This window comes from Chenopodium quinoa, unplaced genomic scaffold, assembly GCF_001683475.1.
Source record: "Chenopodium quinoa cultivar QQ74 unplaced genomic scaffold, ASM168347v1, whole genome shotgun sequence".
Classification (NCBI taxonomy): Eukaryota; Viridiplantae; Streptophyta; class Magnoliopsida; order Caryophyllales; family Amaranthaceae; genus Chenopodium; species Chenopodium quinoa.
Window position 1 is genome coordinate 1,106,606 of NW_018742720.1, and position 13,310 is coordinate 1,119,915.

At 36.3% G+C, this 13,310-nt stretch overlaps 1 protein-coding gene across 2 annotated transcripts; it reads right to left on the reverse strand.

Annotated features, from left to right (window-relative positions):
• Positions 1-1,135: 1,135 nt before the first annotated feature.
• On the reverse strand, positions 1,136-10,548 carry LOC110723093. Of its 2 annotated transcripts, XM_021902388.1 has the most exons (6): positions 10,313-10,548; positions 7,561-10,085; positions 4,927-5,245; positions 3,539-4,839; positions 2,449-2,704; positions 1,136-2,322 (listed from the first exon to the last, which is right to left on the reverse strand). In XM_021902388.1, exons 2-6 carry the CDS (start codon positions 10,006-10,008, stop codon positions 1,739-1,741), a joined length of 4,908 nt encoding a protein of 1,635 aa, XP_021758080.1. In that variant the 5' UTR covers positions 10,009-10,085; positions 10,313-10,548; the 3' UTR covers positions 1,136-1,738. The 2 variants fall into 2 exon arrangements, with proteins under 2 accessions (XP_021758080.1, XP_021758079.1); XM_021902387.1 differs by having other exon boundaries at positions 3,539-5,245.
• Positions 10,549-13,310: the final 2,762 nt, after the last annotated feature.

A 13,310-nucleotide genomic window follows, 5' to 3' on the forward strand; every position in this document is an offset into this window, starting at 1 on the left:
AACTCTGCACAAAATGGAAAGATTTATGAGAAGTCGAAACACCAAAACACAACCCTAAGGCAACACCAAAATCGAAATTGCCAAATTCATGAAGAACAAAAAATCAACCAACCCAGAATGCTGTAATCAACCACTGAATTATGCTGTAATTAACAACTGCATTATCAAAAACAATTCATTGCATCATCACAAAGACACAAATTACATTTACTACGAGCAATTTCATCACGAAAGATCTAAGGTTGAAAATCTACAAAACCAACCCCCCCAAAAAAAAGCAACATTAAGTAAAGTCATAGCCAGCTTAGAAAATATTCCAGCTACCTCACACAAAGTCAAATCAGACCTTCAAGATAGTAACAGTTCACCAGTTCAGTGCTCCGAAAATGGACTGCGGCCTATTCACATCATGTCAGTATCAACAGGTGCACATTGAGAAAGGAGTGGAATTGGAAGGTAAAACTTAAGAGATGAGTGTTCTATATTATAGCACAGAAGAAAGCGAACACACAAACACACACAGGAAAAAAAAAAAGTAACTAACCCAAACACAATATGATTGAAACACAGTATAAAGATATGAATTGAAATTACATATGCTACTGAAGCCTGTAACAATTATGTATTATCCCATACATGAAAAGTGAAGGCTTGTCCTGCAACAGGTGAATCATTTTTCTTTTAATCCCACAAAAAACCCCTTCACACCCCATCCCCTGATTCTCTCCGCAAATGCCAAAACACATAGCAGTCTGCCAAAATTAAACAGTAGTCCAACAAACTGAAAAAAAAAAATTTGCTCGAACAGTATCAGCTTCCACAAAATTATTATTTCAAAAATATATGTGGGGAAGCAATATAGGAAGAGAGAAGAGGTTAGACAGGAAAAATAGAGAAAAGGAAAGTTCAAGAACTATGCAAAAGATTACCTGAACACCTCACATGCTCAGTGAAAGACTAGCATGGAGTAAACTAATTTTTTCTGCCAAGAAAATTTAGCACCAATGCAACCCAAAAAAAAAATGAAAACAGAATGCGAGCAGCAATGATAATGCTTCAAGAGAGTTACATTCACGCGGGAAGGGCAAAAATGAAAACTAAAATAAGGCATCACTAAATGCTGCAAAATGAAGAATTTGGAAAGAGAAGCAATGGATAATTGGACTCTCATATATTTTTCAACTTTCAAAGCATTTTACTTACAATTCTCTACCCTCTGGATATAATTTTCCTATATAAGCTCTGGATAATAAGACACTAAAATCCAATCAGATGTTCTAACAACATCTCAAGGAGTGTATTCTATTATTTAGCACGCTCCTTTAATGCTAACCTAAAGGCTATGGAAAGAAACTGTGAAATGAGAAGAAAAAAAAAAAAAAAATCTGTACAAAGGCAACAAAAATTTCAAGCACCCATTTACCTGCACAAACAGGACAAGGGTTTCAGACTTTTCAGTTAAATGAGAAAACCAGCAGGTCAGTAAACTAACAGCAAACCCCCCACTGTTATTGTCTCAATATAAAATCTAGTGAGCTGAAAAGTCTGGCGTCAATCAGCAAAGTAGCATAAACCCCTCTTAGTCAACCTCATAGCAAGTTAGAGGACTTCTGTATCTACAAATTCCAGTCAACCCGAGAATAAACCACATCATCTCAGCAAACCATCGGTTCCATTCCTGAAACATTTGAGAGTATAAATCTTATGTGAAAGAGAGCTCTTTAAATCAGAAAAAACTTCACCCACTCTTCTGAGCATCACTATTTTGCTCCCCGTATGAAGCTTTAACAGCCTCAGCAGTCATAATAGCAGCCACTGCCTTGTGCATTGCCAGATCTGCTCTACAAAGCATTCTCTGAGCATTCTCCCTTTTCATCTTAGCTATAGTAACGGCATGTCGAGCAGCACTTGCTGCATCACGCAGTCTAAACTCATCAAGCTCTGAAGGATCCAGATGCTCGAAGTTGTGCCTTTGGAACCCATCTGTCTGGTAAAGCATTTGGCTGGGCCATTCAGAAGAACCCCATAAATTTACTGGACCTCTCTTGCCTGGAGTTCTCTGGCTGTAGGATGATGGCTGCTGATCATTGGTGGATGGTATAAAGCATAGCTTTTTGGACTTGTTTCTATAGAGTTTCGGGTAATGATTCCTCTCATACCCATCACTACTCAAAGAAAAGTATCCCCCAGCGCCAGAATCCCTAGGCGAGAACATTCTTGATGATCCCTGAAGAACAGGAGAAAAGTCAGATGTCCCTTGATTATAGGCATTGTAGCCAAATCTTTCATCCCCAAAAGTGAAACCATTTAATCTTCGGCCAACTGAAATATTCACAAAAAAAAAAAGGATAAGTTTCAGAGACGAAATGGCAAGGTCTAGCTAGACCACAAGAATTGAAAAAATTAATTTAAAAAAAAAAACAATTAAACAAACCAATTAAATGGTACCTAGAGAGTGAAAAGCATCTGTATCTCCCGAAATACCATTGCTCAGTGCACCAACTGGAAGTCTCTTTTGTGACCTCTGTTTTGACCCTCTATTTGGCAATTCCAATCCTCGTGGTTTCAAACAGAAAGCAAACATGGGAGGCTTCTCAATGGTCAAGGGTTTCTCCTGGCACCCACTGGAAAGGGCCAGGTTACTCTTTGCCATCATTTGTTCCCATTCTTTTACTTGCTGCTGATACTTTTCCCAGAGTGGAGGCTGCATGATACACATACAGCTCTATCAAGTTCAAAGCAAGGAGAAGAATAGACAAAACAACCAGTATACTAGCCTCTATCATACAGAAAAAAAATAAAATAATAAAAGACCAAATTAATTAGACATGGAGCATATAGTAGACGACCAAGATTGTGGTTTCAGATTTCTTCTTTCCATTTTGCCTCCCTAATTCTTTATAATCAACTAAGTTCTCAACATGCACCTTGTACCGCTGCTAAAGAGACTTCCCAATTGTTTTATCGTCGATTACAAATATTTCTACCGGTAAAAAACTAGAATCTTCATCATGATGGGCAATTAGCAAAGCCGGTACATTCATTGATTCATGTCTACAGCTCTAAAATCTGGTATAGGAGTATACCAGTCAGTTCACATACACAAATATAATGGACCTAACAGATTTTCCAGAACAGAATACAGTAATTCAGGGGTCAATCAACAAAAACTATAATGACAAGTACATCTTAAACAAAGAAAGGTTGCATGACAGAAGATCAATTTCCATTAGTCACCCTAGAACAACCAATTGCTTCTTTGCAGGAAAAATAATTAGCTGACACACATAAACAAGATTGTCTGTGAAAACTAACACGACACTGTCATATATTATACGAGTAATTACCAAGAACTCAGAGATGCAAAATACTCTAAGACACAACATTTCAAAGAGGGAAAAAAAAAAGAAAAAAAAAAGAAGAAAAATCTTACGAAATCATGCTACTTTCAGAGAGACAGGTAAAAAAAAAATCATACAAAATCATTTTAAGAACAATAAAGGGCAAGCAATTTAAAAAACGGCCAAGTGAAGGATACCTGTAGATGCCGGACCAAAGGCAACCCCTTACTCTGTCGTTTCTCCTTCCAGTACGAATAAATGATTTTAATTGCTTCGAATGGCCCGACCTCAGCTGTAAATTCCTCCAGCTCATCCAAACTGAAGTCATCGTGCTGTTTGGAATACGCAAATTTCTCAAGCACATCAAGAGTCTTCTCAAACATCTCATCAGATATATTCCCACAGCCCCCTTCATTACAATCTAAGTGGCTGTGTTTCATAATCCACCGCTCATCATCACTGTCCATGTCATACAAAACACGAGATGAATTCATAGCTATTTCAATATCTGTTTCCAACTGCCTATAGTATTTGAGAGAAGGCCGGACAAACGGTACGTCAGGCACATTATCGTCATTTTCTTCAACCATACGAACTCCAGGAATGGGAATATTTTTCACAGATGCGGCACGAAAGTTCCTATTGTAGCATTCTTCATGCATCTCCTTAAAAAGTGTCCACTGAGAACGGTCTGGAAATTCCAGGATCCAATCCTTTCCTCCCTTCCACATCATAGCATGTGTGTAGCGATTTGTTGTTCCAGGTTGCACAAACTGGTGTGCTTTGTAAGAATATTTGGTATCCCCTGAAATTTTTACACCAAGCCTCCACTCATTATGATCAAACAGCTCAAGAACAATTCTTGCCCCACATTCTCTCCACCCTCGGTCCCCAACAGTCACCAAAAGATTTGCCTCACAAGAACACAATTCCATATTTTTTTGAGAAGTCCCAAAAGCTTCGGATGTCTTCTTCTCACTAGCTCTTCTAATGCGTTTATGAGAAAAGCCTTTTGACTGATGAAATTTATTCTTAGAGTTAAAATCCTGTCCTCCAAATGGCAGAGAATATGAAACCTGAGTCCGTGGCTTCTTAGGTCCATTGCCAAAGCCACTACGGAGAAAGTCTTGTTTCCCGTCAATCCAACCAGGAGAATGACTTGCAGAAGCCGAAGAACAAGCATGACCGATTCTACTCTTATCCCACATACTTTGAGAGGCAGTGAGATTTGGACTACATATCCCACCATTGGTATCTAAAGCTGAACCAGTAAAATTTTGAACGTTTTGCACAACAGCATCAGTATTCCTTTCAACAGGAACAAATGATTGAATGTCAATGGTCAAGCCATTGGCATCTAATGGCTTTGCTGATGAAAGCCTTTGTTCACTCTCAATTAGCTGAGCTTTCCCATTTTCTGCCTGAAGCATGCTATGAGTTTCATTGTATACAAAATCTTGAGAGCTTTGAGGCTTCAAAGGCATTCCTTCAGCAAGATCTGCAGAGAGATTATTGATCCCATGATCAACATTTAAACAAGAACCAGACTCAGATCTACCAAGTGGCAAGACCAAAGAATCATCACCTAATGAAAGTGAAGATAACACAGAATTATCACCAACTGGACATGTGTTGACACCGACCGATCCACCCTCATCATCTGGATGATCCATCAAATAAACAGGATCTTGCACCCTTAAGCTGGAGGAAGGAATGCTGCGCTCCATTAATAGTCTCAAATGTAGACTAAGAAAGAACGAAGGTGCAGCAGAAAAAGAGAGAGCAAATGGAGGAAGTCTTCCATTCTTTTCGTCACTATCAAAAGCTAGTCGGCTCAACTTGACACAAGCAGACTGCCTAGAAGAAAAGCTTGTTCCACGCTGCCTAGATCTTTTGTTTAGGTTCTGATTAGATAAAACATACCAATATTAGGACAGGCACCAGAAAGTTAAGCAACATAGGCTAGTTTATCAGAATAGCATGACTTTCAGTTCTTCATCTTAGACAATGACAGTAAATATGGGGGTAGAAATAACTGTAATATATTACAAGATAGGCATAATCAAACAGCTTGGGGAATTGTATAAAGAAAGTATATTACGACAGAAGAAGGACCAACATAATCAGTAGATATACAGAAACAAGCACCTGATAATTCTTCACTATCAATTCAATTCATAAATATATACTATTGATATAAAATGGTGAAGGATTATTTGAAACATAGAGACACCAGTCAATTCAATTCTTATCCTGTGATATATCACATAGAGACTTAGAAGAGGAAACAAGAAACATTTAATCAGACTAAACTATTTGTCAATATGCAAACTCTAGGTAAGAAGCACCACAATTCCTATACACATTGGATATTTGTACATAAAGTCTTGCATGAACTTTTATCAATCGATCTAAAGAAGGATACACATAAGCAGTGGAGTTGCATAATCTTGCAAACAATCAAAAATTGAAGAAAGAAATATAAACCCCTGTGATCATATGGTAAATCTAATCTAACAATTTTGAATAAAAGTGGAAAGTAACTAAAACTCACTTGATAAAAATCCGATTCCCTTGCTTAGTATGTGTGTGCGTGTGTGTGTAATAAAAATGAAAATATGTTGAGACTGTAATAACAACATTACAAAAGTACCATCTTTAGCATAGATGCTTCTCCAATCTTAACTCAGTCCTATCTCCCACTCTCTCATCCTCAAAACCATTTACGGTGTATATGGATTGCAACACCTACTTTCAAATCGCCATGTAAACTTTCCAAAATTCAAATTTACACCTCATGTCTCCAATTCCTTATATGACTTCCCATATATGAATATATATACTTCAAGGAAAAAAAATGATGCTGCTTCAATGTTATTTGTTTCTCTCGCCAAGTATGGAAAAGTGGAATTTCACAGTTTTGTACTACAACTCTACAAGTCTACAAATAGATGAGCAGATTCCCATTATTAACAAATGAAGAAAAGATTAAAAATAGAAGGGTTGGAATGAGAGAATAGCATGGCAGCCAGTGTTAACACAAAGGTTCAAGAAGAGAAGAACAGTTATGATTTTTGGAGACACTTGGTCCTTTACTAAAGTAAAACCTATTCCTAAGATCTACCAATAACCTCCCAAATAAGTTTCCTCTGTCCAATCCCCTACCCCCCTTGCATAATCCCACTTCCAAAAAACAGACATGACATTTATAGCTCATTTGGTTTAATGGAAAAGAAAATTTATCATTAAAATGAGACAATGGGGATTATCTCGCATTACCCTATATGATAACATAAGATTTTTCAACGCGATTTTACGCGCAAATTAATTACCAGAAATAAAATTCATGTCTGCTTACTAAACATGTCGTTAAGATTTAATTCCGATTACATTTCAGCCAATCACACCTACTTACTCCCTCAAAACAAATATACTATAACAGTTAACAACCAATAAACACAATGGAACCACTAAAGCATTCCAAACACAATTATATTCTTTCTGTGGGAGATTGGAAATTGCAGTGATTCTTGTTATTCTCGATCAGTAAGAGACTCATCACTGCATCAGCATACATTTCACCTAAATAAGAACTGAACCAACAATAAAAGCTATGAAGAAAAATCTGATGACATTAAGGTTGAAAGATAAAGTATTAGGAGTCAAAAGGTCTTTAAATGGTTGCAATCGCTCAAATTTCAGTAGTGAGCAAATAAAGCCTGCAAATTGGCAGAAAAGGCTGATGATAGCTAAACCCTTCGATTAAATCATTCTGTTTCATATTTCAACTTCAAATTCTATCCCAACCCCACAAAATAAAATTGAAAACAAATAATAATAGCAATAAGCCAATAATACAACCCCATATACCCCAATTTCTCATCTTTGAGTTGAAAAATGGATACATGTTCTTAATAAGACTCTACGGAATCTGTTCAAGCGTTGTTCGGATTTTATATAGAAAAAAAGTAAAAATAAATAAAACTCACATCCAGTGCCACATTGGCAAAAATGCACTGAAACTATAATTCAAAACTGAATGAATTGTTATTCGTAAAGTGCTTGTACGTGGTGTGCAACTAATTTGGTCAAACAAGGAAAGATGATAATAATAAGTTTAAACCGTAAAATTTCGCATGGCCACAACAGAACATAGAGTACAGAAGTTGGTATGGACAGAGCATATTAAAGCAGGATAAAAGATCAAAAGCGTCATTACCATCACTGAAGAGAGCTTCTGGGAAACATTGGTCAATTTCCGATTATTAGAACCATTCCGGAGCATTTTGATATTATCATAAGTGCATTCAGACGGTGGCAGTTCCTTGGTAAGCATACAGTGCTTCTTCAGCTTTCTGTCAATATACAACCACTTGGAATTTGCCATCGCACCGAAGTTGTAAAATGTGAATGCTAGCTGCTTTCCAAGATCCTGCAAGCCAGAGAATCTGAACCTTATTGAGGTTGCAGGAAGCTGCTGATCATCATGCATTTCTTTCTGATCAGAATGACAAAACACACCCAAGACCAAGAAAACAAAGGAGACTGCCTGGTTCATGCAACCTTCAAACAAGAGAAACCGCAGACCAGCAGCATTATCAACAACAAGTATCTCCAAGTTGACCATAGGCCAGGTAGAGATCAAAGTGCCATGTTGAAGCATGAAAAAGTACCTCTGCCATTCAACTACACTGCTGATCAAAACTGGCAAAGGAAAGCTCAAATCAAACTTAAACACCTTTAAACTCGTGATGGGAATAATCAGCTTCAGAATCCCAGAACAATCAGTGTCCCAAATGAGCTCGTCATTGCTCAATCTATAGGCATGGTGATAACATTCGCCAACTGAAAGTGACATTTCAGCACCAAAGTCTATAGAATCAACAAAATCGGATGCGTTTCCAAATACTCGAGGCTTCTCGGATGGTGGCTGTTCTTTTTTGTGGAACCGCCTCCTGACATAAACTATTGGAGCTCTATCATTATCAGAAAGGAAATTGTCTGCAATTGGCCTCCTCTCCATTAAAGAATCAACTGAATTATTTGGCAATCCAGAACTACAAGTATAGTCATCAGCATCACGCCCAAAAACAACCATGTCCAGGCTTCCCTGCGGCTCAATTTTCACTTCAGAAATGGAAGATGATTGAGATTTTGCAGATTCAAGCGGACTTCGCTTTTTCCTCTTCGTTCCAGTGGGTGGTGGTTTTTGATGACCAAATCGAGCCAACCATGAAATAATAGGCTCAGACTCCGTTGCATCAGCAGTATCACCAGGCTCCCCCTTTCCTGATTGTGCTGTCGACCTTTTGCTCTCACCCTTTCCAGGCACCTCACTTGGTAATAGAAAGAGCTTGAACCTCTCATGCTGAAGGTCAATCCATTCTTCATCACGATCATCATATTTAACGTGATGCAGATTTCTCTCTGGGTCATAACCAGTGACATGACCAATATACCACCTTTGGTCCAATGGCCAGAACACCTTGATCCTTCGGTTAATTACCCAATAAGAATCCAAATCCCTATAAAAAACTACATAAAAACGACGTCGTTTTCTAGAAACCCCTTTGCCTTTCTGCTGCTCCCTCGGTTGCAGAACTCTAGCCTCAGCATCACTAGCTTCGTTATCTGACTCGTCACTAGAGTTAGCATGTGCAGTAGTCAGATCTCTACTGGAAGAGGTCAATGCTGACAACCCATTTGCAGATGGCAAATTAGAGCTCTTGCCTCCCGAAGAAAATCCTGTGCAGCTTGGATCAAAACGAGATGAAAGCATCCTTGCTGCATTTGCCTCAAGATTTTCCTCATCATCCAAAGAATCATCACAAATCTTACTCGACTCATCGAGGGAAGGCTTGTCTTCCACCGTCAACCCAGGACTTCTGGTTATAGAATCAATATTTTTCTTACGGCTTCTTCTAGCTTTCTTGGTAACGGTATCGCTATTGCCTAGAGACGAATGAGAATCATCTCTCTTCAAATGCCGAAGCAAGTCAGGACTACTAGACCTATTTTCTTTATGATCATGAGGATTCTTTTTCCTTTTCACCTTCGCGATCACACAGCCATTAGAAGTACCCTCGGATTCACCATTCTGTGCCACATTGCCATTCGCAATTCCATTTTGTGATAAAATACCACCTGTATTGCCACTCAGCTTGCCTTCCCCTTCTGTTGAACTTGCTTTGCTGCTTGATGTTCCCTCTTGCTTTGACACACGACCAACCTCAACCTTCTTTCTCCGGACCAAATCTCGAGGCCGCTTGGGAATAGTGACATTACTGTTCAAGTTAAGAGAAATGCCACCATAACCAGCACCGCCACCATCCACTCCTGATTCCTCCCGTGACACCTGATTTCCCAAGTCAGCAGAATTCAACCCACTCTTACAAACTTCCCTAACACTCTTCTTCTCCTTCTTCTCATTCGACAGACTACTCAGTAAAACCTCCTTTTTACTCCTCTTCCTAGCCTCATTTTGATCACTAGAATCGAGTTTTCGCTTCACACCATTACCACTACCACCACTCCCATTCCGGGAACCCCGCTTTTTAACAGCAGAAACCCAGGGCTTCTGATTATATACCCTTTGCAGATCCAATGACATAGATTTCTCAGCATTTTCAGTACCATTAACCTTTTCTGCTCTATCTTCCATTAACATGCAATTATTCTACTAATTATAACCCAAAATCCCCAACCTACATGCCCACCATTCATGTCCGTACCAAAAAATCAGATCTGAAACCACAAATTTGCACCAAAATATAAATAAATCAAAATGCAACCCCATAATCATCATCATCAGCATTAAACAAAAACACAAACTCTCAACATTTCAACAACTCAAAAAAACAAAAAAATCATATCAACAAGATCTACCCCCAAAACAAACCTAATTTCGCGAAAAAACAATCAAAAACAACCGCATGCGAAAAAAATTAAACCAAAAATTCACAACAACGTACCTTAAAATTCATTTCATCCTCCAAGAATCAACAAAGATCATCGTTATGGTAGGTTAGGGTTTAAATCTAAGAATTTTCCGGCGTTAGCCCCAAATTAATTTAACGAAATTCGCAAGTAATTAGGGATTTTTCCAGATAGAACGTAGAGCTAGGGTTTCGTTTTTCCGTCACATTAAGAGAGAGAAAGAGGAGAGAGAAAGTAAAGGGGTTTTTGATTTGAATAATAAAAATTAAAATTGCGAAAAAATGGTTTTTAAAAAAAATAATTGCGCTTTTTTTGGTAAGAATTATAATTGATGATTATCCTAACCGTGTGATTTGATATCAAATCATATCAGACGGTTGAAAATGGATTACAATGGACGGCTACGATTTGATACAGAAGTGGGGACACGGTTTTTAGAGTAGTTAGCTGAAAAATATTTGATATTTTTAGGAAAAATAAATAACTTTTGTAAATAAAAAATATTTATTCATCTTTTTTTTTATTTTTGAATTTCCTTAATTGTCCTTTTAAAGTAGTGGAAATTACAGGTTTTGCCACTCGGTGAGCTTTTGAAAGAAGAAAAAAAGCGCCCTGTAAATAATTGAGTGACATGTGGATTTTGGAATAATTTAATTACACTTTCGATTGTATTGTGATGACGTGGATTAGCTTGAGAGTGTGTGTAATTAATCCACGTGTAATTTATTTGTTGATTTCTAATTATTTGCCAACTGTCATTTTCTGGTTTTCTATATCCATGTTGACAAAGCAAATCATCACCATTTGATTTGATTAAATCCATAATCTTAAGCTTTATTAGGCATGTGATCAAGTAAGAAAAAAAATTTACCCAACTACAATAGGTGGGAACTGGGAAGCAATCTCAGAAAAAAAATATATATATTAAAAAAAAAAAAAGCAAAAAAAATATTTAAAGAATACGGAGTAAAACGATAGTTAATGTTAAAAAGTTTTTTTTATCAGATAGACTGTGTGAAAGTATTTGATTAAATAATGGTTGAAATAAAGGGAGGTGTGTGTATAAGGAAGAAGGAAATTCATCATTTAGTTAGAATTTTTAAAACAGGGAAAAAAAATTAATTTTAGATCGTGAAGTTTTTGATACAGTTATCTTTGAAAATAATTATAATATGTCTTTATTTATCATTAAATGCTACTCGTATAACAATAGTTAAATATAAATATGAAATATATTTTTATCTATAAGACGGTTTGAAAGTATTTGATTAAATTGTGGTTCAAATAACGAAAGTGTATGGAGCTTTGCGTAAATTTTTTTACATATAAGGGAGTGAAAATGAAATAGTGTTCATCAATTAGTTAGAATTTCCATAACCATACGTAAATAAAATTCATCGTGAAGGATTTAGTACAATTACCTTGTAAAAAATGCGAGTACCACTATAGTTATAATATGTCTTTATTGTGTTCATATAATTTGACGAAATCAAGTCGTCTATATGCCACATAGATCCATTTAGTTCGCCACATCACTTATATGGATGAGAAGATTCAAACACTTGACTTCTTAGTAGAAATGTTATTGTTTAATCATATATGCTAACTGTCAATTATGCTTAAAACTTGCACAATAAATAATATTATACTACAAAGTATTGAAGACATATATTGCATACAAACTATTAGATGCTTTTAAAAATTAGCAGTTGCACAACTATAAAACTAATAACTCGTTGCAACGCCCGGGCTACTAACTAGTTAAAACATTAAATTAAGATAGTTATTAAAGGTTTTGTAGGCTAGGGTTTAAAAAAAACAAATTTATTTTTTTTGAATGGTTTTGGAGGGATTGCATAATATTTAAGGATTGGGTCGGGGATTTGAGACATTATAAAGAAATGATATTTTTAAATAGGAAATTTTGCAAAAAAAACCACCTTTTAAATCTTGTTTTTTGCAAATAACCACCTTTTAAATTGTTATAAAATAAGGAGAAATATAAGAGAGATTGATAGAGAATATATCAGTGTATTTCTATTCCATATAATGGGGTATATATAAATACAATACATTAGGGTTTGAATGGATAAGAATATAAACCCTAGATCTAGATTGTTCCGGTATGATACAAAGGAGGATAATGGATATCCACAAATATTTCATAACACTCCCTCTTGGATGTCCATTATCGAAGATTGTGCCTCATTAAAACCTTACTACGAAAAACCCTGTGGATAAAAACATAGTGAAGGAAAAAGAGTACATAATTCTTCGTAATATGCTCGAGATGCTGCCTCATTAAAAACCTTACCAGGAAAACCCAATTTGGGACAAAACCATGGTCAAGGGAAAAAGAGTGCAGCGCGTATTTTCTCCCCCTGATAAATACATAACTTGAGATCTTCTAGTGTCGCAACAATGAATCCAATATGTTGGATATATTCTAATAAGTTGGTAAAATATCACTTGTTGATCTTCTACTCTCCTAAGCTGAAGTTGCATCTTCAATTCTTCAAGTCTTCACGTGAACATATGAAGTGTCTTCATTTCACCATGTATGTGTTTATCTCTAATATCACCATTCCAAATTTCTATTTAATAGTTGATTAAAAAGGTTAAACTCATGCGGTTATGACTTCTTCTGGAAGTCGTTAATAATAAATATTGGTGATCATTATTTGATTTAACATTCATTAATGATAATTTGATGACAAACTTGATATTATTAATGTCATTCTTCAATCTCATATGAATTATAATATAAAATATGTAATTATGTACGCTAATCATGGTTCTTCTAGACCATGAGAAAACATTCTCGCGCATAAGTATTCCATTGATATTATTTAGATGTTTCATGATTGACATGATAGCTCTCTTATAAATACAAATAGTAAATCCTACTAACTCTCATATGCTCAAACTTCAGGCTGAGATGTCAATAATGTAGTCACATAGACTTTTCAAGAGTTTGATAATAATTGCAATATTCAAGACATAAAAATTTGTAGAGTTGGGCATTTAATACGT

Bases quoted from the DNA above. Each gene is read 5' to 3' on its own strand.
- LOC110723093 (XM_021902387.1), bottom strand. From the start codon at position 10,008: ATGTTAATGGAAGATAGAGCAGAAAAGGTTAATGGTACTGAAAATGCT. The intron at 2,705-3,538 runs GTATCCTTCACT...TGTATCATGCAG, and splicing joins CTTTGGTCCGGCATCTACAG to CCTCCACTCTGGGAAAAGTA. The intron at 2,323-2,448 runs GTACCATTTAAT...TGAATATTTCAG, and splicing joins AGATGCTTTTCACTCTCTAG to TTGGCCGAAGATTAAATGGT.